The sequence below is a fragment of the Monodon monoceros genome, unplaced genomic scaffold (genome assembly GCF_005190385.1).
Source record: "Monodon monoceros isolate NGI ecotype Baffin Bay Population unplaced genomic scaffold, NGI_Narwhal_1 Super_Scaffold_22, whole genome shotgun sequence".
Taxonomy (NCBI): Eukaryota; Metazoa; Chordata; class Mammalia; order Artiodactyla; family Monodontidae; genus Monodon; species Monodon monoceros.
The window spans coordinates 9,759,890-9,784,062 of NW_021703779.1; the positions used below are offsets into that span (position 1 = coordinate 9,759,890).

At 50.5% G+C, this 24,173-nt stretch overlaps 1 protein-coding gene across 4 annotated transcripts; it reads right to left on the reverse strand.

The window, feature by feature from the left end:
- Positions 1 to 583: 583 nt before the first annotated feature.
- On the reverse strand, positions 584 to 24,173 carry IL3RA (interleukin 3 receptor subunit alpha). Of its 4 annotated transcripts, XM_029241337.1 has the most exons (13): positions 24,057 to 24,164; positions 22,948 to 23,326; positions 21,541 to 21,639; positions 13,226 to 13,368; positions 11,071 to 11,185; positions 9,414 to 9,546; positions 9,148 to 9,326; positions 6,957 to 7,075; positions 4,525 to 4,551; positions 3,124 to 3,244; positions 2,399 to 2,495; positions 1,107 to 1,188; positions 584 to 818 (listed from the first exon to the last, which is right to left on the reverse strand). In XM_029241337.1, exons 3-13 carry the CDS (start codon positions 21,602 to 21,604, stop codon positions 744 to 746), a joined length of 1,155 nt encoding a protein of 384 aa, XP_029097170.1. In that variant the 5' UTR covers positions 21,605 to 21,639; positions 22,948 to 23,326; positions 24,057 to 24,164; the 3' UTR covers positions 584 to 743. The 4 variants fall into 4 exon arrangements, with proteins under 4 accessions (XP_029097170.1, XP_029097167.1, XP_029097169.1 ...); XM_029241334.1 differs by lacking the exon at positions 22,948 to 23,326 and having other exon boundaries at positions 24,057 to 24,173; XM_029241336.1 differs by lacking the exon at positions 24,057 to 24,164 and having other exon boundaries at positions 22,948 to 24,042.

Below are 24,173 nucleotides of genomic sequence, written 5' to 3' on the forward strand. Positions count from 1 at the left end.
AATTCTTTGCTACAGAACTTGACATGTTAAGCGTGTAAACTAAGGGAACGAAATTAGAGGTCCTCCAGGGAAGCCTTGCCTCTTGGAGACTCGGGTTCCCGTGGGCCAGGCTGTGCACGTAGGCGTCCTTTTCCGTGGGCGTACAGGTGGGTGTCTTCACTGCCCACCACGACCATGTCTGGACGCAGGGCCACACCTCTGCGCCTGCGGGCCCCCGAGGCCCACAGGCCACGCTGCCCTGACACCCCCTTTCCTGCCGCCTTGACGCCTGTCTCCCGTGTGCCTTCCCTGGGGTCGCACACGTAGCCAGGGGAGGGCTGTAGACACCACCACCCCGGCCCCGCGTTGTCACGCAAGTGATTTAAGGGGCTTACAAAGGGGAAATGCAGCAAGAAAACAGTTCAAGACAGAGAAACCAGGCAGGCAGGGTCCCTTAACGGACTTGGGAAGGAGCAAACCCAGTGGGCATGTGGGCATGTGAGCACCGGCCAAGTCCAGGAGGCTGGAACGTGGGGCTCAGCGGCGCTGGGGGGTGATCCCCACTTCCAGGGGTCACGGATGAGGAAAAAAGCCACGACATGAGACATGAGCCCAACCCATGTTTTGTTCTTTCTTCCTCGAGGTGACCCCGTGTCAACTGCACCGGGCTTTCCCATCCCTGACCCCGCTTGAAACATCCACGACCTGCCATGACCAGGCTGTGCGCCCTCTGCCTGGCGGAAAACCGGGCCTCTGCACCAGCTTCATGTTTCCCCCAGAACCTGCACCTCGGCCACTGGACACTCCTCCTGGCTGTCTTGGTCGGGGTCCCAGGTCATCTGCGGGGTGAGGGAGGCGAGGTGAGTGGCAGAGCCACAGTGGGGGCAAGTGCACCCTGGAAAGCCCCAGGGGCAGGGCCAGCGCAGAACACACGTCGGCGGGAGGCTCCCCAGGGGCTCCCGGACCCGCATCTCGGGGTGACCGCCCGTGTCACAGGACCGGAGCCGGCTCCTCCCCTGCCCATCACGTTCTCAGGCCACCCTCCAGGGCCAGCAGTGCCCTGCTCCCTGGATGGGGCTGCAGGCACCTGGCACCAGATGTGTCCCCCGGCGGGAGACACCACGTACCGTCCTTCCGTTCTGAAGTTTGCCATTGATATGGTCTTTCATGTGAGGGATGGGAGGGAACAGCTTCTGCATCACCGAGAACCTCGGAGGAGAGAGAGAGAACCTGTTCTGAGACCCGCACCCACCAGCGAAGGGGAGACGCGGCGTCCACTAGAGCCCCAGCGAGGCCCCGATGTAGTAGGAGTCCAGCCTCCTTTGGGAGGGGTCCCTGCAGGAGACGTGCGGAAATGAGAAAGCGGAGCCCTAGCAGAGCTGCACCTGCTCAGTCAGCTGCACCGCACCCACCTTGGCACCTCTCCCGAGACCCCATCCTATCACCATGGCAACCTCCCCACCCCCCCACAGCCTCCGCGCCGAGCCGGTGGTCCCCTCCCTGGGGCGGCGTCCCATCCGCTCCCAAACCAAGCCCCTGGGCGGGGCGGCTCAGCCTGAAGGGTGGGCGTGAAGCCAGCAGACAGGCGAGGCAGGAGCCGGCGCTCGGGGCGGGGCGGGGCGGGGCGGGGCGGGGCGGGGGCGCCGGCCTGGGCGGGGCCTGTGCCGGGCGCACCCTTTCGGCTCAGCACGCAGGCCTGTGGAAGGGACCGCAACCGGCCTGGCTGCCGCTGCCGCGCGCCTGCTGCCTGCCGGGCTGGGGAGGGGTCCCGGAGCCCCGTCCGGAGGAGCTTCCTTTTCTAGGGTCGTTCTTACGGCTGCCCCAGGGAACCAAGATGGCCGCCCAAGAGGGAGCCCGGCCAGCCCCCCTTGGGAGACAGGAAGATGCCTGGTTCTCAGAGGGGCCTGGAACCTCAAGCTCCCTTTGCGTCTCAGCTCAGGCTCTTGGCATCCAAAGAAAAATATTCTTTCTAATCACTAGAAGGTCAGTATTCGTGGTGGCCACCGCCGGTGAGGTCAAGAAGAGTGGTGGCATCTCGGGTGTCAGAGGGACGGAGGGGGCGGCGTCGGGTGTGGCGTCAGAGGTGTGAGGGAGCGAACAGCGCGGGCTTGTGGGGACCAGCAGACCCCCACACAGGTGCTGGGGAGGGAGGGGCCCGCAGGGTGCTGCACGGGGGATCCGGCTTCTTGGGTTCCGCGGGCGGCAGGGACCAGGTGGCAGAAACCAGGCTCTGGTTGGCAAAAGACCGCTGGGGCGACGAGAGGCGGTGGCCTGCGACTGGCGGGGGCGCGTCCCGCAGCCCAGACGCACGGGCGCACGGGGCGGGGCGGGGGCGGCGGAGAGTGGGCAGCGCGGGCTGCGTGGCCTGCGGATCGCACTCCAGAAAACGACCGCGCAAACCAGGGGCCCGCGGGCTCACCTGCAAAACCGGAGCACGAGCCCCATGGCCAGCAGCGTCCCCAGCGCGATCAGCAAAGACGTCAGCCAGACGGGGAGGCGCGCGCCCTCCTCACACACTAGGGAAGAGGGGCGGGACGCGTCGGGCAGGTCCCGGGAGGTCCGGGGTCAGCACCTCCACGGGGGCTCGGGGAGGAGGTGGCCGGCACTGGGGGCGGGGGGCGCGTCCAGGACCGCCGTCCACCTGGGGACAGCGGCCACCTGCGCACCGGGCCGGGCCCCGCGGGAATCCCTCCCAAGTCGCCAGAATCCCGATGCCCCCCGACCACCGACCGACACTTGGAGTTGGGGGCTGGTAGCGCCGACCCCTCGGATCAATTCGGGTCGTGGGCGGGGGGGAGGGGGGTCAGCCACGCCCATCGGGAGGGGCGGGGCCGAGGTTGGTCTGTTCCCCACCTCCCTCCCTCCCTGCCTGCCACGCTGCGTCCTGGGTGCGCGCTGCCTTAGTTCTTGAATTTAATATATGGATTAAACATCATGGATTTTTCGCCTCAATTTCGATTCTTTTTTTTAACTGCATTAAAAGGTTTGTCTTGTAACTCAGAGTGTTGGCGATAGCCGTCTCCGCGCGCCAGGCGCAGCGCCATGGAACAGCTTGGACACACCATCACAGACGGGAGGCCACAAGCCCAGGGACGTCGGGAGCCCCCAGAAGCTGGAAGAGACAGGAGGGACCCTCCCACTCACCGAAGTGTTGGGGGACACTCCACGGGCCCCAAGGTTTGTAATGGGAGAAGGTGGCATCCCTGGCCCTTACTTGCACCGTGTAGGTCCCAGGATTGTTCAGCTCCAAGAAGGCTTTATAGATCTGCAGTTTAAAAGAAAGTAGAGGGAAAAAAAAAAAAAAGAAAGTAGAGGGGAAAGTCCATTCCCAGTCCGTGGCGGAAGAATGGGGCCTTCAAGGGGTTGAGTGGGTCCTCCCCACATTCACGTGTTGGGGTCCTAACACTCAGCGTCTCAGAAGACGACTTTATTTGGAAATAGGGTTGATGCAGATGTGATGAGTTAAGAGGAGGTCGGATAGGGTACAGTGGACCCCTAGCCACTATGACTGGTGTCTTTATAAAGAGGGGAAACTCGGAGACAGACACGTGCATACACACAGGGAGACACCTTGTGGATATGGAAGGGATACGGCCACAAGCCCGGGGATGCCTGGAGCCCCCAGAAGCTGGAAGAGGCAGGAAGGACCCTCCGCTGGAGCCTTTGGAGGGAGCGCGGCCCTGGGACACCTTGGCCTCAGACGTCTGGTCTCCAGAACTGGGGGAGGGTGAATGTCTGTGGTTCTCAGTCACCCAGTCTACGGCTGCCCCAGGGAACTAAGATGGCCACCCAAGAGAGCCCGGCCAGCCCCCCTTGGGAGACAGGAAGATGCCTGGTGCTCAGAGGGGCCGGGAACCGCAAGCTCCCTTTGTGTCTCAGCCCAGGTTCTTGGCATCTAAACAAAAATATTCTTTCTAATCACTAGAAGGTCAGTATTCCTGGTGGCCACTGCCGGTGAGGTCAAGAAGAGTGGTGGCATCTCGGGTGTCAGGCAGAATGGAGCCTGTAGAACATTCAGTGGGGTCCCCCCAAGAAGAGTCGTATCCCCAGAACCTGGGACCTTATTTGGAAACAGGGTCTCTGCAGAGGTGATGCAGTGAAGGGTCTGAGATGAGGTCCTCCTGGAGGAGGGTGGCCCTACATTCAATGACAGGGTCCTTCTAAGACACAGAAGAGGAGAGACACAGACACAGAGGAGAAGCCCCGAGAAGACAGAGGCAGAGACGGGAGGAAGAGGCAGAGACAGAGACAGAGAGAGACAAAGGAGAGACGGGGGCCATGGGGTCTGTGGCCGGTAGTTGCGGTACGGAAGCAGCTGCCTCTGCAGGTTGGAGGCAGTTAGGTAGTGAATTAGCGCGTGGTGACACTCCCACCGAATCCTGAGGGCTTTGGGGGCCGGGGGGTGGACCTTTAGGGCAGCACCAGGCAGGTGATGGCATCCGGTCTATGGACCGGGGAGCTTCATCTCAGAGTCACTGGGCAGTAATAGACATAAGGAGCCTGCGCTTGGGATGCCAGATTGGGGCGGGGGCGGGGGACACCCACCTCCTGTTTGTAGGGGAGCTCCATACCCTGTAAGAGAAAAGCAGAGCATGGGTGCCTGACCCCATCCCCAAGAAGGGCCCTCATTTGTCAGAGCATCTTCAGGTTTACAGAAAAATCGAGGATAAAATAGTCAGTCATTGAGTAGAAATAATAAATAGAATACTTCTTTACACAAAAATAATAAATAAAGGTAACTGAGTATAACATATCGAAGAACTAAAAAGTACCTGGGGGAGGGATAAATTAGGAGTTTGGGATTAACAGACACACACTACTATATATATACGATAGATAAATAACAAGGACCTACTGTAGAGCACAGGGAACTCTACTCACTCTCTTGTAATAACATATATATATATATATATATATATATATATATATAACTGAATATATACAGTTAATATGTGTATGTAACTGAATCACTTTGCTGTGACCTGAAACTAGCACAACGTTGTAAATCAACTATATTTCAATTAAAAACAAAAACTTTTTTAAGTACCTAGTCTTTTATTAAAAAAATAAAACTGATAGACTTGATTTTTTGAGCCGTTTTGGTTAACAGAAAAATTGACCATACGCTAGTTGAGTCTAAATAATAAATATAATACATAAATCAGTAGACAACAATAGTAAATGTAAGTAAATCGTAGAGTATAAAATACCAACTACCTCAAACATATTTGGTCTTTTTAATCAATAGGCTTGACTTTTTTTGAGTGGTTTTGGGTTTACAGAAAACCTGAAGATAAGCAGTAATTGAGTATAAGTCATAGGTATATAAATATATTGACATAATGAATAAATATAAGTAAATAATTGAGTATAAAAATACCAATGAGCTCAAAACTGCTTATTTTCTTTTAATTTATGGACTAATTTTTTGAGCAGTTTTAGGTTTATAGAAGAGTTGAGTATGAAATAATCAGAACATGAATATAAATAATAAATATACACAAACAGGTAAATACACATAAAAGATAAATGTAAGTAAATAATTGAGTAAAAGAGGCTGATCAGTGCAAAAATATTTGGTCTTTTAAATTAATAGATTTTTTGAGTAGTTTTAAGGTTGTGGAAAAATTGAGTATAAGCAGTAATTGAACATAGATAATAAATGTAATAAATATAAGTAAATAATTGAGTATAAAATACTGGTTGACTCAAAGTGCTCGGTCTTTTTTTAATTAATAGATTTTTTTGAATAGTTTTGTGTTTATAGAAAAATTGAGTAAACAGCAAGGTCCTACTGTGTAGCACAGGGAACTATATTCAATATCCCGTGACAAACCATCATGGAAAAGAATATGAAAAAGAATGTATATATGGGTATAACTGAATCACTTCACTGTATAGCAGAAATTAACACAACAGAGTAAATCAACTATACTTCAATAAAATAAAAAATGAGTACAAGCAGTTATTGACTATAAATACATAAACAATAAATAATTACAAGTAGACAATTAAGTACAAAATACCACCTAGCTCAAAAATAGCTGGTCCTTTTTTTTTTAATCTATTGACTCCATTTTTTTGAGCAGTCTTAGGCTTATGAAAAAGTTGAGTGTAAAGTATAAATAAATGTAACACGTACAGAAAAATAAACATAGTCAATAACTATGTCAGTCATTGAGTATAGAATACCGGTGATCTCCAGCATATTTTTTTAACAGTAGCTTTATTCAGGTATGATTTGCATACAGCAAAGCACACCAGCAGAGCATATAATCTGCTGACTTTGGCAAACGTGTGCGTGAAACCGGCACAATACAGGAAACGTGTCCATCACCCCCAAATTCCCTCCAGCTTCTCCTCCATATGCCCTCCTCCCTGCGCCCCTGCCCCAGCCCTCAGATCTGTCCCTACAGAGCATCCTGAGTTTTCCTGTGTAAATCGTTTCTTTTATGACACTTTTAAACATACACACGGGACCCTCCAGTTCTTGGTGGCTAGGATTCCACTGCGTGGCTATATTTTGTTCATCCCTTCCCTAGGGTTGTGTCCTGTTTAGGGACCATTATACACGTAGGTGCTACAAACACTTAGGTCCCATCTTTGGGGGGCTACTGGTTTCATTTCTCGCAGGGGAATTGCAGGCTCTGTGACATACGGTCAGACAGAGTTTCACCAAGTGGCTGTTTCAACCTTTTGCTCTTTTTCTGTAGGGTTATCTTCTGCGTGTTGACAGGTAAACATCCCTCCTCTATCCCAAACCTGACGAAAGTATGCAAGCATTCCCTTCCATATTCTGATTCCTTTCCAACGTCAGCGGTGTCATTCAAACGGCCAAACACTTGGAGTTTTGCTAAAGCTCATTTATTTTACAGTTCCTCTGTTTATTTTGTTTTGAATGTTTCACCTACCCCCAAAGCCCCGGAGTCCAGGGGGATGTAAGAGTATAAGAGATGCCCACCCAGGAAACCGCTTACCTTCTGTATCTGCAGTTCATACTTGAAGTCATCATTAAGGTGACTCCTCACTTGCCACTGCATGAACGAGTAGCTTTGGTTACACCACCTGCTAGTGATGTTGGGAGCAGCTAATACCTCTAGGGAGAAAAAAAACACTTTTATGAGTAAAGCACATCAAAAAAGAATTTCTTCCCCCCCCTCCCGCCCGGAGATACTTTTAAAAGAGGCCTCCTACAAGCTGGGGGGGGTGTGGGGGGGAAAGAGAGGAAAATGTCATTCCAAGGTTAAAAAGTATCAAGAGACAGAGACAAGTGAGAGAAAACTGTTGGGATGATTAGGGTCACTGAGCCTGCGGACCAGCTCAGACACTGGCCCGGGGGGACCCCTCACCCACTCGGAGGCCCTTGCAAAACTTTCTTCTCGTCTGTGCAGGGACACCCCTCAGAGCAGCGCTGTTCTTTTCCCTCTCGGCGATTCCAGGCCCTGGGGCTACGCTTCTCCAGCAGGGGGAGCAAAGCGCGGTCCAGCTGCAAGGTCCCGCCCTCCTGCCCACTGGACCAATCGGCTCTGCTCAGACCCCACCTCCAGGGCAGTTGGCCCCTCCCCGAGCTGCCCGGGGCCAGTCCTGCCCCCATGACTTTGGCCGCCAATCCCACTCCCAAAAGTTCACCCGGAATCTTCTGCCCCCGCCTTGGACTCTGACCGGGTCCCACCCCCTGCTTCCTTCTCACCTGCCACCCCCAGCGTGGGACCCAGCTCCTCCAGGACCCTCGGGCCCCCTCTGTGGGCTGTCCCAGGGCTCCGCCCTTTGCCCTCGCTGGGGTGTTGTGCATCCCTGATTCCGGCTCCTTCAGTTTCCTGAGGGACGGCGTCTAGGTCTACAGGTCTGACCCCCCGCCAGGACCCCACTGGTGTCTTCCCAGGCTCACCATGGGGTGGTTCCCAGTCCCGGGTCCCCCCACTGATGTGCACTCAGACCTCCGGCCGCCTCCACTCCCACTGCCACACGGGCTGGCATCACCCCGCCACCCCTGCTGGGAACCAGGCCGTGGACACCCCACGTGGACAGCAGGGCTGGGGCCGGAGCACAGTGCGGAGTTGCGGGCGGGGCTACACGTGTAGGGCTGCACTCGCCCAGGGGCGCGTGGTGTGTGAGGGACGTGGCATCAGAGTGAGGTTGGCTCCGGGCCGGGGGGACACCACAGACAAAGGCAGGAGCCCCATCCCGGCTTCTGAACCGGAGGCCCCCATCTTCTCCCCTTTTGCACCCACCTCTCCGCTCATATGCTTCCCTGCTACACGTGGACCAGCCAGGGTGGTGAGGGGCCAGGTTTCATGGGGCTTGAAGCTGTCCTAGTTTGGGGGGCAGTGGGGTCTAATTTAAAGTAAAACGTATTGACAGAGCTTTGCTAAGATGGGTTTTGTGTTCTGAAAACCTGCCGTCGATAGATTCAAACAAAAAGAACAACTATTTTTGAGCTATTTTTGAACACAGGGCCTGGAGAGGGGCGACCCGCGTGAGACCCCCAGCCTCACGGTGCAGCTGTCCTCGGTGGATGGGGGGCACAGCGCCATCTGCTAGGTGTGTTCTGGAAATGCTTCCTTAGGTCCAGGGAACACAGAGTAGCTGCTGTGAGCTAGGTGTCTGTGTCTCCCCAGATTCACGTACGGAAGCCCTGACGCCCAGTGGGACGGCTTTAGAGGCAGGGCCTTTGGGACAGAATCGGGGTTAGATGAGGTCCTGAAGGTGAGGCCCCCATGATGGGATCCGTACCCTCATAATCAGAGCAAGGGGGTGTGGGATGAATTGGGAGATTGGGACGGACATACGTACACTAAGATGTGTAACACAGATACCTAATGAGAACCTGCCGTACAGCACAGGGAACTCTACTTCGCGTTACAGCAGAAACTAACACAACACTGTAAAACAACTCTACCCCAATAAGAAATAAGAATAAAAAAGAAGTGGGGGAAGAGGCACCAGAGTTCGCTCTCCACTGTGTGAGGACACAGCAAACACGGAGCCACCCGCAAGCCAGGAAGAGGGTGACGTGCCCACGCCCCGACCTCCGACTCCCAGCCCCCAGGACTCTGGGAGAGGAGTGTGTAATCTAAGCGCCCAGCCTGGAGTATTCGGTTTCAGGACAGCAAGCAGCATCTCCATGGAAGTACGGCACACGAAGCAGGGTCACATTTTCTTACTCACCGATTTTGGCTAGTCTATCACTCGTTTCAGAGCAGGGGATTTTGGAACCAATGCTGGTGCCATTCACCAGGAAACGCGTCTGATCCTTGGATAACACAGAGATGTTGTGAAAACGGCACTGGACGTTTGTCCCTTGCTCATCTGCTCTGTACTGGGAGCACGGCCACTTCTCATAGGAGCTGTGAGGGGTGGGGCTGCGTCATGAGCGGCCCTGAAGCCCCCACTCCAGCCCGGGGGAGCCCCGGCGAGCCCAAGGTCACACCTACTCCAGGTTCTCCAGGTAGAGATTGTACTGCACGTCCCTCGGGGCCTCCCGGCCCACCGCCCAGCTGCATGTCAGGAAATCCACGTCGTGAACCCAGCAGGTCAGGTTATCTGCAGCCGCCCTGGGATTCCCTTCTGGGCTTGCAAAGAAGAGGGGGAAAAAAAAAAAAAAACTGAGTCCCGGATAAACACCAAGGTCCTACTGTAGAGCCCAGGGAACTATATTCAATATCCTGGGATAAACCATCATGGAAAAGAATATGAAAAAGAATATTTATGTATAACTGAGTCACTTTGCTGGGCAGCAGAAATTAACACAAGGTTGTAAATCAACTATACGTCAATAAAATTTAAAAAAAAAGTTTTTTAAGTGAGTCTCTTTTTAGCAATCCTTGTGAATTCTCACGCGGTTCTAAGAAATAATAGAGGGGCTTCCCTGGTGGCGCAGTGGTTGAGAGCCCGCCTGCCGATGCAGGGGACACGGGTTCGTGCCCCAGTCCGGGAAGATCCCACGTGCCGCGGAGCACCTGGGCCCGTGAGCCACGGCCGCTGAGCCTGCGCGTCCGGAGCCTGTGCTCCGCAACGGGAGAGGCCACAGCAGTGAGAGGCCCGCGTACAGCAAAAAAAAAAAAAAAAAGAAATAATAGACACATCCATGTAGCGCTTACTGTTTCTGCAGTGGTAACAACTCCCATCCCTGCAAGGCTCCCCGCCCATGGCCTGCCCCCCCGTGACCCTATAAACCCTCACCGGACCCCTCCTGCCCCCAACCCTGCCCACCTAACCCTAAGCCTAAGAAACGCCCAACAGTCTTCTGGAACTTTCTTTCTTTCTCTTACTAGCTACTCCTCAGCTAAAGTCCATTGCCATCAGAACCCTATTTTTAAGAAGTAACATATTTTGGATGAAACCTGGATCAGCTAGAGTCACGGAAGACTTTTTTTTTTTTTTTTTTTTTGCGGTACGCGGGCCTCTCACTGCTGTGGCCTCTCCCGTTGCGGAGCACAGGCTCCGGACGCGCAGGCCCAGTGGCCATGGCTCACGGGCCCAGCCGCTCCACAGCACATGGGATCTTCCCGGACCGGGGCACGAACCCGCGTTCCCTGCATCGGCAGGCGGACTCCCAACCACTGCGCCACCAGGGAATCCCCATTTTTTTTTTTTTTAATGAAAGGGGAAAAGAAAAATCCAACAACATAAACTGTATTTCCAACAATTTGGAGCCAGAGTTTATCTTCCTCGTTTTCCTATTCTCAGAAGAGCACAGTTTTGTGATATTCCAACTTCCTGACAAAGAGCGCAGGAGGTGTTCAGACTTGCTACTGGTGTTCTCTCTGTCCAAACCGTATATGGGATCAGACAATCTGTTTGCTTGGCATGAGGAAAATGATAAAACTCTGTTCTCAAACTAAAAAGACAAAACAAAACAAAAAAGCAAAAACACAAAAACCAACAACAAAACTGCTCTATGTTTCTACAGCTCCGTTCATTCAGGCAGGTGCCGTGTGTGAAATTGCGTGAGACCCTCCGAGATGGTCTTTTTCCCACGAAGCTATGTCCCTGGAGACCCATCCAAGGTAAAAGCCATTATTTTGGTATTCAGAGCACTAACGGATGATTGAAAGCAAAGGACACCCTGAAAGAGCATCTTCCCCTCACCTTGACTAGGATACTGAATCCACGTGGAGAATGGCTGACCTTTGGTCACCTTGATGCTGTAGTTTGTAGCTTGGCATGACAAGTCAGGAATACTGCAATACGTCCTTTTCCGTGCCTGAGAGAGACAGAGCAATCTATTATTGCTCTGTCTCTAATTAGTATTACCAATCATAATTAGGGGAGAACTAATAAAACACTGAGACTTTAGATCTAAAAAAGAAAGAAAGAAAGAAAGAAAGAAAGAAAGAAAACTAGAGGTTTTCTTTAGTTTTCCTCAACATCCAAAGCCAGAGTCTCGGTATTCATGCAGAGAGAGAGAGAGAGGGAGATGGAAATGAGGAAATCACTCACCAAAAGGAAAAAACTATCCTAGAAGGTTCTAAGACAGAGTTGGCAGAATGCCTTGATATTTTGAGAAGATATTTAGCCATTTGGCCAAGAATGTGATGGTAAAGTAGTGATGGACAAACTGGGCAAACAGATAAAAACCGAAGGAAACGGAAATTATTAAATTTAGGAGAAACAAACATTTGTGTAAGACAGGAAAGAAAAATCCCCATTAACCACATGGCTCAGGTGTGAATAGTGTTTATATGGTTATAATAAACTGAATATTTGTCGAGAGAGGAGAGAGTGTGAGCTGGGGATGGCAACTGCTGGGGAGGTGAGTTGTGGGTGTAGGAAATAGAGAGTGAAGCCTCCCGTCCCTTAGGAGAAAAATCAACACATTTTGGCTAAACTGAATGAATCGAGAATTTGTGTTATAGAGAGATGCAGAGGTCTAGAACAACAGCAACAGGTGTAAAAAGGTAAAAAGTGATGTCTCACTGAAAAGTTGCTATTTTGTTATAACGAACCCCGTACGACTATTTTCCTCTTTAAACTCTGTGCAGGTATTGCTTTGATTTGAAAACAAAAAACAGAAAACAGGAAAAGAGGGCTTCCCTGGTGGCGCAGAGGTTAAGAATCCGCCTGCTGAGGCAGGGGACACGGGTTCGAGCCCTGGTCCGGGAAGATCCCGCATGCCGCGAGCAACTAAGCCCGTGCGCCACAACTACTGAGCCCACGTGCCACAACTACTGAAGCCCGTGTGCCTAGGGCCGTGCTCCGCAAGAAGAGAAGCCACCGCAATGAGAAGCCCATGCCCCGCAATGAAGAGTAGCCCCCGCTCGCCGCAACTAAAGAAAGCCCGCGCACAGCAACGAAGACCCAACACAGCCAAAACTAAATAAATAAGTTAAATAAAAAAAAAGTTCTCGGTTCTTCTGCAACATTTGTTCTTGCAGATAGAGTTTAGGGTCAACTGGCCAAACTCCATTAAAATCCCATAGGGGTTTGTCATGAACTGGATTGTGCCCTACCCCCCCCGCAAAAAAAAAACCCCTCATATATTGAAATCCAAACCCTTAATGGAAATGTATTTGGCGTTGGGGGTCCTTAAAGAGGGGATGAAAGTAAAATGAGGTCATTAGGGTGGGTCCTGATCCCATAGGACTGCTGTCCTTATGAGAAGAGGAGATCAGGACACAGACACACACAGAGGGACGACCACGTGAGGACACAGGGAGGAGACGGCCGTCTACACGCCCAGGAGAGAGGCCTCGGGAGGAAACAGCCCTGCCGACACCTGGGATCTCAGATTCCAGCCTCCAGGACTGGGAGAGATACATGTCTGTTGTTTACGCCGCCCCGTGTGCGGTGCTTTGTTACAGCAGCAGCCCAAGTGGACTAACATAGGGTGTGATTTGGATTGTACTCAGTTGAGAGTCATTTGAGGGAACCAAGGTTCTTCCCAAGGACGCGGACAGGTGCGCGTGCTCAACGGTTGGCATTCTCACCACGGCCTGCCCATGGGACATGTCACAGTTCTCACGCCCTCTGAACCCTCTGACACAGGAGGGGATTTGAGTGGGGGGCAAGGGATGGTGGAGGGGGACAGTGTTTCCCGAGGTCTCACTTTCAACTGGGCTTGGTTCTCTACCTGCAGTATCTCAGCCCATTTCCACACCAACCCTCCCTGGTGGGTACCATTCTGGATGTCTTACAGATCAGGAGCCCCAAGCCGCAGTGCCCGTAAAGGACCCCACATTCCACAGCTGAGCCCAGGAGTAGAACCCGTGTCTCTGTGATGCTATGTACAGGGAAGACGGTTTACCTTAGTGAAAGCTTTTGAATTGATGAAACACATAATTTCGGAAACGTTTCCATGGAGGTCCCAGGTCAATCTTTTTCTTTCTGGCTCCATCCTTAGGTTCTTAATTGGTGGGTCTGGATCGGAAATGTCTATAGGGTAAGGGTCTGGAGAGAGGCAAACAACGCTTAAATTTGTCCTACTCAGTTACCCCTTGGGAAGTTGAGTTCCACACGGAGAAGTGGTTGCCTGAAGCAAGCAGAGGCCCCGAATCTGTAGTACCTTAGTGAGCTCACCAGCTCACCCTCCCAACAATGGGGGAAGAGAGTCAGAAAAGCAGATCACTGCTGCCGTCCGCGTTGATGGGAAATGTACCTTTCTTAACCATGTATGTCAAAGAAGGTCGTTTTCACTGAAAACCAATTCAGGCTGAGAGAGTTGGCTCAGTGTCTGTTCTACAGACTGAGAATTCGGAATGCTTTGCAAGTTGCAATAGAAATTTTAATGTAGGGACTTCACTGGCGGTCCCGTGGTTAAGACTTCGCCTTCCAATGCAGGGGGTGTGGGTTCGATCCCTGGTTGGGGAGCTGAGATGCCACATGCCTCGGGGCCAAAAAACCCAAACATAAAACAGAAGTATTGTAACAAATTCAATAAAGACTTTAAAAGTGGTCCACATCAGAAAATCTTTTTAAAAAAAGAAGAAATTTTAATGTGATATATTAAAAATATATAAAAATATATAAACTTATATATATAATGGAATATATATTTTCATAAAGTAGGAGACCTGATCTTTACACAATGATATTTATGTTCTTACACAGAGTGCCAGAGGAATTCTCATCTTCTTGGAAAACCACCCAAAATGCGTACATCTAAATACATTTTGAAGTGTAATCAAAGCACATATATATTCGTATGATGCTGTCAATGGGGACGGAGGTCAGAGTTTGCAGACCAAAGGATTCCACGTGTTTTATCAGTGACTTGCTTCATGAAGCAATCACATAGGACCAACAACTCAAAGCTATAAAGGTCCATCAGACATTTCTTCAGCTGTTATCTGTGACCCCTCATTTAGAGGATTTCCCAGAAATGACTGTTTATAAACCACAAGCACTGTGATCAGTTATCAGGATCAACAACCTTAGTTTGACAAGCAAGACCAAATCCTATGAATATCCTGGTTTCTGGCATTACGGTCTCCCAACCTATAAGGATAATTCATTCCTTAAAAAACAACTTCCCTAGGGAAATTTCTTACAAGTGAAAATGTAATTTTTCATGGATTCTTATGCCTCAGAATTTATATTCACTTCTTCCAAAACAACAGTAAATAGCATTAAAACAGCTATGAGTGATGCTATAGGAAATACGTTTAGCGTATTTTTATTACATTTAAGTTTGTTTTTAATTTTTATAGCTTTATTTACAACTTTAATTATTTTACTTTGTTTTGTTTTTGTTTTTGTTTTTTGCGGTACGTGGGCCTGTCACTGTTGTGGCCTCTCTCGCTGCGGAGCACAGGCTCCGGACGTGCAGGCTCAGCGGCCATGGCTCACGGGCCCAGCCGCTCCGTGGCATGTGGGATCCTCCCGGACTGGGGCATGAACCCACATCCCCTGCATTGGCAGGTGGACCCTCAACCACTGCGCCACCAGGGAAGCCCACAACTTTAATTATTTTAAAATTAGAATTTTAAAATAATCTAATATGAAATGTACTTATATAAAATTATATATATTTATATAAATAAGTCCATATATATTTAAATCACATAACAAGGGAGTTTTCTGTCACTATGTTTTCCATAAAATCGACCTGTGCTCCCTTAGAGTGGTTATTATCTACCCAGTTACAGTTGTGCTCACAAATAAAAAAGAACTTTAATGCAAACAGAAGAAAGTAAAAGCAAATCTGTAAAGACAAAATGAAACAAAATCAATGCAAATACACATAAGAGTGTTTACTGCAATATACTCGTGACCCTCCAGTACTCTGAAAGAAAAGGGACATAGTGTTCTCAACCCTAGAGCTTTTGAAAAACTATAGATGGTGGGAAATACTCTTCCAGTCATGATAAAGTAGTCTCAGCTGTATCTCTCACCATAAGCCCCTAGAAAACGGCCAAATATATAAATCGACTATTTTTAGACTTTCTGAAAACTAAGACAAACAATTCTGAGAGTGTATTTTGGGGTGGGAGACATTCACAATCCAATGGGACAAGGTGGAGATTCCTTGCTGAACACTGAGAAGTCAGTAAAGACCCCAGAAGAGTCATGCCTTTGTTGTCGGAGAGAAAAAGCTAAAGGTGACTCACCTTGAAAAAGCTTCAAAACAAGGTGACCCACCAATAAAGGAATGGCCTGCTGAAACAAAACTCACCATCTTTAAAGAAGGCAACCAAAGCAGACCCTCACCAACCCATCCTTCACAATATCCAGCACCCAATAAAAAATTACTAGACACGCAGAGAAGCAGGAATGTGTTGGCTGTGACCAGAAGAAATATCAGGTCATAGAAATCGTCCCCTAAGGGGCCGATGATGAAATTAACAGAGACGTCCATTAAAACAGCCACTATAAATATGTTAGAGGACGTGAAGGAAAACATGAACACTATGCAGTGAGCAAGGGAAGATATAAAGGAAGAACCAAACGGAATTTTTAGACGTAGAACATATAGCATCTGAGATGAAAAAATTCACTTGGATGAACTGGAAGACGATGGAAATGATCTACGCTGAAGCCCCCAAAGAAAAATATTTGAAGAAATTGTGGCCAAACATTTTCCTAACTTAATGAAAATTATAAACCTACAGGCCCAGGAAGCTCAAAAACCCTATACCTAGGATACACAGACACACAGGTACCAACAAACACAAACGCTAAGAGGCATCGTCCTCAAATGCCTTTTTAAAAAGTGGTGTCAAGAAAATCTTAAAAAACCGATGGAAAAAAGGCACCGCACCTATCAGAGAACAAAGATAAGAATTTCTGCTGATTTCTCTTTAGAAACAATGGGAGACAGAAGGTAACAGAACGACTTCTCCCAATGCTGCAAGAAAACAGTACAAATCCTGGTCAACCTAGAATCTATATCTTAGCGATAAATGGAAGGTGAAATATAAAGACTTTTTATAGTGACGAAAAGTGAAAGGTTTTTTTTTTTTTGTATTTTTGTATTTGTTTGTTTTTTTGCTAGAAGAGCAGGTCTGTAAGAAATGTTTTCAAAAAAGGCTTTTCTGGCTGAAGGAGAAATCAGCAGATGGACACTCACGAAGGAATGTGGAACCAAGATGAGCAGAGATGCAACAAAAGCATACCAGAAATAGTAGAAATGTAGGCAAACATGGAAAGCTTTCCCATTTTTTTAAGGTTTTAAAAAGATAATTCTTTAAAAGAAAATATTGTATTGTGTATTGTGGGCTTATAGAGATGTAGAAGTACATGTGTGACATGGCATAAAGGATGAGGCAGGAAGTAAACGTATACTGTTTTGAGATTCCTATGTTCTATGTGAAGTAGAATAACGTTATTTGAAGATAGTGTGTACTGAATGAATCATCCCAGAGGAACCGCACAAGCCGTGGAACAAAGAGGGCTAGCCCAAAAGCCAATGGTGGAGAAAAACACAAAAACAAGAAAAGCACTAAAAAAGTAACTGAAAAGAAGTCAGGAAAGGAGGGGCGGAAAAAAGAAAAAAGAAAAACTGAAAAAAAAAAAACAGCAAACAAGTAGCAAAATGGTAGAATTAAACTCAATCATCTTAATAAGTTCATTGCATGCAAATGGTCTAAACACTCCAGTGAGAAGGAAAGTTTGTCAGACTAGATTTTAAAAGTACCCCACAGTATGCTGTCTGCAAGAAACGTACTTTAAATATAGTTTAAATGGCAATAATAGGAAAGCATATTTTATGCAAACTCCAATTGTATAAAACCTAGGATTTTATCCCAGGATTTTATTTCCGGGGGTAAGAAGGGACCATTTCAAGTGACTAAATGGCCAATTCATCCTAATATATGTGCTCTCAACAGTCATTTTGAAAATACATGAGGCATAAGTGCCACCTCCCTCTCTAATAGAACAGATAGACAGAAAATGGGAGGGATATACAGGACTTGAACAAAATATCAACAATTTGACTTAATTGACATTGTGGGGACATTCTAACCAATGACGGCAGGGTGCACATTTGTTTTTGTCTTTTTTGGGGGGGCGGGGGGCGAGCCACACGGCTTGTGGGATCTTAGTTCCCTGACCAGGGCTGGAACCCGCGGCCCCTGCAGTGGAAGTGCAGAGTCCTAACCACTGGACCACCAGGGAACTCCCAGGATGCACATTTTTATCAACGACAAACAGAAGATTCATCAAAATAGACCATGTACTGGCATGGGAAGTGTCAGTCCTTTTAAAAAGGTTTAAATCATTCACTGTGTATATATTCTCTGACTACAATTCTCTCTTGATTAAATTCAAGATCAGTCTTCTAAAATCTGGAACACACCAGATATTTGCAAACAAAACGACATACTGATAAATTACCATATGCGTCTTAGAAGAAATCACAGGAAATGTAGAACATATTTTGAACTGAATGAAAATGAAAGAAAAAAAAAGTGCGATGGAGCTACAGCAATGCTTACAGGGAAATTTATAACATTACATGTTTATGTTAGGAATAGAGTTTAAATTCAAGAATCAGTTTCCACATGAAGACGTTAGAGAAAGAAGAACAAATTAAATTGAAAAGAAATTAAACCTAAAGCAAAATCCCTAAAAAAAAAAAGGGAACAAAAAAAAATCAGTGAAAAAGAAAATGGAAAAACTATATAGATTGTCAAGGAAACCAAAAGCTGGTGCTACACAAGAGACAATATAATTGAAAAACCTCTCTCTCGCTACACTGATCAAGAAAAAAACAAAAAAAGACCAATTTTAGGAATGAAAGAGGGGACACTGATACACATCCTGAAAGACATTGAAAGAAGAATTGGGGGTAATTTGAACAAAAGTTATGCCAATACCTTCAACAATGTATGACATGAACCAACTTCTTGAAAGACACACATTAGCAGTACTGACATAAGTGGCAAACCTGAATAACCCTGTAAGTATTAAAGGAATAGAATATATAATGAAAAAGCTTCCCCAAAAGAAAGCATCAGGCACAGATGGCTTTGCGGCTGAATTCCACCAGCAGTTTAAAAAAGAAATAGTAACAATGTGCAGAAACTTTCCAAAAACAGAGGAAAGGCGGGAAACATGTTCTGACTCACTTTATGAGGCCAGCGTTATACTGATACCAAAATCAAAACGTTAAAAGTAAACTGAAACCCAAAACGCCTTATATTCCTGGACACAAAATTCCTTCACAGAATACTAGCCCATAAAATCAGGTAAAGTACAAAAGTGGTAACACCTCCTGACTCAACGGATTTACTCCAGGAATATTATAAGGCTATTTTAACCATCGCTATAATGTGCCCCTTTAACAGAAAACTGGTGATCTTATCACTAGAAGCAGGAAAACCTTTTGACAATGTTTAACACCCCTTTGAGACGAAAAACTCTCAGCAAACTAGACAGGGACAAAAACGTCCTTCCCCTGATAAATCTATGAAAATCCTGGCGCTAATTCAGACTCAGTAGGGAAGGACTAACCACTTCTCCGTATGATTCGAACAAGACAAGGTGTCTGGTTTCAACGCTTCTATTCCACCGCGTCCTGTACCCACGGCCTCTCTAATGCACTTTGACCAATGTTATAGTTTTAGGGCGCTTTGGGGGGAAATGTTAGAACGGTACAACACGCTCCCTGCTTCCTTCAGCGTTTGGCTCCTAGAAAGCTACTCACTTCCTGCCTGTGGTAAGTGACCCCAGAATACCCATGGGCCTGAAGCCACCACAAAGGTGGCAGCAGCCTCAGCCCAGTACAAGTGGGGCAGACAAAGACGGGAAGCGGAGGTGGGAGCCTCAGGCATGGAGAAAGCCCCTCCCCTTCCAGACCTCCTGCATCTCCCGGGCCCTCTGGTCACCAGGTGCGGCCACGTGACTGACTTGGAGTCCAGGAAATGGACAGAAACAACGTGTGGTCCTTTTAGCTCAGACCTCTAAGAACTCCCGTGTGATCCGTCTACAAACTCCTCCAAGGAGATGATGGAGCTTCCCAGGTCCATCCGTATGTAAGGATCCCGGGTCTGTACATGGAACAGAACCACTTGGGGTGGACTGAACTGTGTCCTTTCTCCAGCCCTCCCCAAATCATGCTGGAGTCCTAACCTCAGAATGGGACCTTAGCTGGAAATAGGGTGAGTGCAGATGTAATTAATTAAGATGAGGTCCCGCTGCCATACTGTGGCCCTAACCCAGTCCGACTGGTGTCCTTATTAAGAGGGGAAATTTGGGTACAGGTACACACCCGGGGAGAACCCCCTGTGAAGACAGGAGGGAGGCGGCCACAAGCCCAGGGACGCCTGGAGCCCCCAGAAGCTGGAAGAGGCGGGAAGGACCCTCCCCTGGAGCCTCTGGAGGGAGCGCGGCCCTGGGACACCTTGACCTCAGACGTCTGGTCTCCAGGACTGGGATAAATAAATGTATGTCACTCAAGTCCTCCAGACTATGGTATTTTGTTAAGGCAGCCTGAGCTGAGTAAGCCAGCAGTCCCCAGAAGAACGATACCGATGCCCCAACACACACACCACACACACACACACGCACACACACACGCGCGCGCACACACACACTCACACACGCACACACACGCGCACACACACACACGCGCGCACACACACACTCACACCATCTGAACTCCACTGCTCTTTGAGGAAGGAGCGAACTTCTCATGGTTAGGCAGTGCTGTGGCCATCACAGCGGCACAGGGTGCCATGCCTGATGCAAGCGCCCAGCACCCATGGTGAGGGGGTGTACCTTGCTCCTGTTGCCTGAAGCGCTGCTCCACATGTGCGTGTTGTGCGAGCTGGACAGGAGGCTTGGTCACTGTCCCGGGTCCACCGGTCACTCAGCGAAGCCCTGATGGGAGGGGCTTCTCTGCAGACCCTCCCCAAGGCAGCATGCCTGCCTGGAGGGCACCATATCTCTTGTACTCCTGTAAGCATCCAGGTCTTTGCACCCCGAGTTGGGCGCCCTCACTACTGGGCGCCCAGGAAACGTAGACTCTCCGTACCCCGGGGCCGAGGGCGCGGCTCCCCTTGGGGGTTCTGCTGCCTGGTGGTGGGCGCTCTCCACCAGCAGCAGACTGGCTCTGCACCCTGCCCCAGCTGGGATATTCTCTCCCAGCCACACCCGTCACCCGAAGTCAGCCGGACACTGACGGTCAGAGGTGGGCACGGCAGCTTAAGAACCTACATCACTGTCTTTTCGCCTCCTTATCGTGTGTTACGGTCGAACTTCACTATCTTGTCGTGAATTGTTTCCTACCCATCACCACCGTGCTTGAAGATGGTGGGAACTTCCTGGACGCCACGGAGACCCTGGTTTGCACCCTACCCCCCATAAATCTCCGTTACAAATGTGAGAAAAACAGGATGGAGTTGCCCCCAAAGCATCTCACTCGTTGCTTATCTGCCTGTCCAAGCTCCAGACGACGCATCTCTCATGACACCTGGATTTTTATCTCCCGGTCCCGGAGGCCGGGATGCTATAGGATTGGTTCTTCCCAGAGACTCAGAGGGAGAATCCGTTCCAGCTGGAGAACCTCTGCAGCTTCTGGGAGCTGCCCCGCCCCAGTCCTAGGCGTTCCTGCACTTGTGACTGCATCACCCCAATCTCTCCTCTATTGCTACCTAGCTTCTCCCTGTGTCCATGCCTGGGTCCAAATCTCCCCTCCTCATAAGGACACCCATTGTTCTGGACAGGGATCCACCCACGTGACCTCATCTTAACTCAGGGACGTCTGTAAAGACCCTATTTCCAAATAACTCCGGTTGACAGGTTCTGTTCGTTAGGACTTCAGCGCATGAATCTGGCAAGGACGGAGTTCAGCCCATCACCCTAATGTTTGCACGGGGTTCTTCCGACCCAGAGAGAGGGTGACAATAAATCCAAGCACACTGACGGGTCCCAGCGCCCTAGCTACACCAAGAGCTCTGGAGGTAGTGTCTTGACCATATCAGCATGAACATCCTGTCTGTGAGGTACCAGTTTTGCAAGATGAACCCACCGGGGTGACTGAGGGGAAGCCTATGTGGGAAGTGTCTGCACTATCTCTTATGGCAGCCGAGTGACTCGACCGTGACCCCCAACGTAAACAGTTGCGCTGAAAAGCAACACAGCCCCAGGGACCCACAGACCGCACGCGGCTTTTCCTACCGTGGTCCGGTGGCAGCAGGCCGGAGACGGGCACCAGGAAGACCGCCAGCCAGACGAAAGCCATGGCCAAGGCAGCTCCCACAGGAAGGCGGGCGCCAGCTGGAGGAGAAGAGACAGTGGCCGCATGGGGTGGCTGCAGGGAGGGGGCTGAGCCCCCAGGGCTGTCTTGCTCCGAGCGCAGGGAGCTGCTTCCGGGAGGAGAGCCTCCCATGTGTGTGCACGTGTGTGTGCATGTGTGCGTATGCGTGTGTGCACGTGTGTATGCATCCGTGTATATCGCATGCCTGTGTGCATGCGTCTGCACATATTATTTGTGTTTATGTGTCTGTGCACTATGTATGCACATGTGTGCACGTGTGTATCTGTGTGTATATCTCTGCGTCTTGTATATGCATCTGTGTGCACTGCATGTCTCTATATGCATATGCATGCATGTGTTGCACACATTACATGTGTTTGTGTGTCTCTGTGTGTGCTGTGTGTGCATACGCGTGTCTCTGTGTGTATGTGTGTGCACACATTACACAGGTCTTTGTGTGTCTCTGTGTGCATGTATGTCTGTGTGCATGCACGTGTGCACTCATGTGTGCATGTGTGTATCTGTGTGTATTGCGTGCACACATTACACAGGTCTGTGTGTGTATGTGTACATGCATGCCTGCGTGTATGCAGGTCTGCACATATGTGTCTGCGTGCATGTGTGTGTGTGTGTGTGTGTGTGTCTCAGCCTCTCTAAAAAGCTCCCGCCCCGGGGTTTGAGCTCACCCTTGGCTCCAGCCCCATCCCGGAACCCAGAAAGCACCCTCCACGCAGCACCAGGAAACACTGGGCTCACAGAACAGTGGAAGGAAGTTTAGTTAAGAGCATGAAGTACAACGCAGTTTCCTGAACAGACCGAGTTACGGTCACTAAATCCCGTGCTGTCTCATCGTTCCTGCCAGAGCTTTTCCCCAGGTCCCCATGAAGCCCCCCTCTGCAGGCCGGCTCTCCTGGACCCTCCCCCGGGGGTCCACCTTCTGCACCTTCCGGGCCCCAGCGGCAGGGTCTCCCGACGGACCCCACCCATTCCCCCCCCAACCTGAGTCACTCATGCAAATGCCCTTGGCGCCTGGAGGCCGACCCGGGGCTGCCACCCAAGCAGAGCCTTGGACCCTCAGCTGCCTCGGGGGCCACACCCGCAGGCCTCTGTGCCGGTCAGGGTCGCCCAAAGACCTGACCGCCACTCCCCGCCATCCCACCTGGAGCATCTTGGCTGGGATTGAGAGGGGGTGCCCAGGACGCACCCTACCTCCTTCAGGGCCTGTCCAGCACCCCCATCATGAGACCCAACCCAGGCTCCATCCATCTGGGGTCTCACCCGCTCCCCCATCCAGGTCTGGGGCTCCCACAAGATTCCCCAGGACTGACCTGGTCCCCCAAAAGTGCCAACTTTCACACAGATTTGACACCAGAAGCCGACACCCAGGGTCCTTCTTGCCAAACTGGGTGGAGGGAAGCCCGAGAGACCCCTTTCCAGGACAAGGCAACGGGTCAGATCCGGAACTGCCCGTCACAGGGAGGCGTCCCGGGACAGATGCCAAACCATCCATCTGTGGTACAGGGATGAGGGTGAGGAGGGCCAGGCGTCGGGCACAAAGCTTCAGGGGAGGTGCCTCCCAGCCGGGCCTCACGATCCAGAGCAGTAAATGCCGTGCTCACAAAAGGTCCAGGCGCGGATCCACGGGGAGAAGAAGAATATCGGATGAGCACGGCCTCGGGCTCCTCTTTGATTGATGAAGACGGGCCCCTGTGGGCATCGAGGCAGCGGTGGGTGTCTGTTCCTGGCGTCTGCTCAGGTGAGCCGAGCCCCACAGGTACACACGGCTCCAGCCTCGCGACACTGAGCCCACCCACAGGCATCTCTCCTCGCTCGGAGAAGCTCACGTCCTTTAAACACCCACATTGCATGAGGGTCATCGACGTATCCTGCTGCCCCCAGATCGCGAAAGGAAGAGGCGTGCCTGGGCAGAGTCAAGCCCCCAGAGGCCGGGGATGTGGCCGGGCTCAGCAGGATCGGGGCGAGGTAAGGGGCCTTGGGGCTCTGCACCCCGGCACCTCGCCTGCCTGCATCTGGGGGCAAATGTGAGCCTGCAGGAGTCGGGGGCACTGTGATTGGGGGAAGCCTCTCGTCCGGGGAGAGCCACTCCGAACCGTTCATCCATTCGGCCAACGCATAGGACCCGGCGCAAGACACAGAGGTGGTCAAGACCCCCGGGCATCCAGCCTAGTGCAGGGTGGCACTGCGGTCGGATCCCGTAACCGGGGTCAGTGACACACTCAGCAACCTCCTTGGGCATAAAGGCTTTGAATCGTTGTGTGTTGCCCCGGATGACACATCTCAGCGGCCACGAGCCACGTTCAAATCCTGGGGGGTCCCGCCCCTGCCCCCGGGGCTGGCGGTCAGTACTGAGTCTCCGGGGACAGCAGTCGAGGACGCTGCCTGCCTCCTGCCCCCCAGCCCGGCCCCGGGGTCTAACCTGGGATGCAGAGCATGGTCTGGCCGGAGAGAGGCAGCCTCTCCTGTGCTGGTCTAGCTGGCCTGGGGGTGGGCCCCGAGCTCTCCTGGCTTCTCAGCTGTGCTGCAGGCAGCCTCC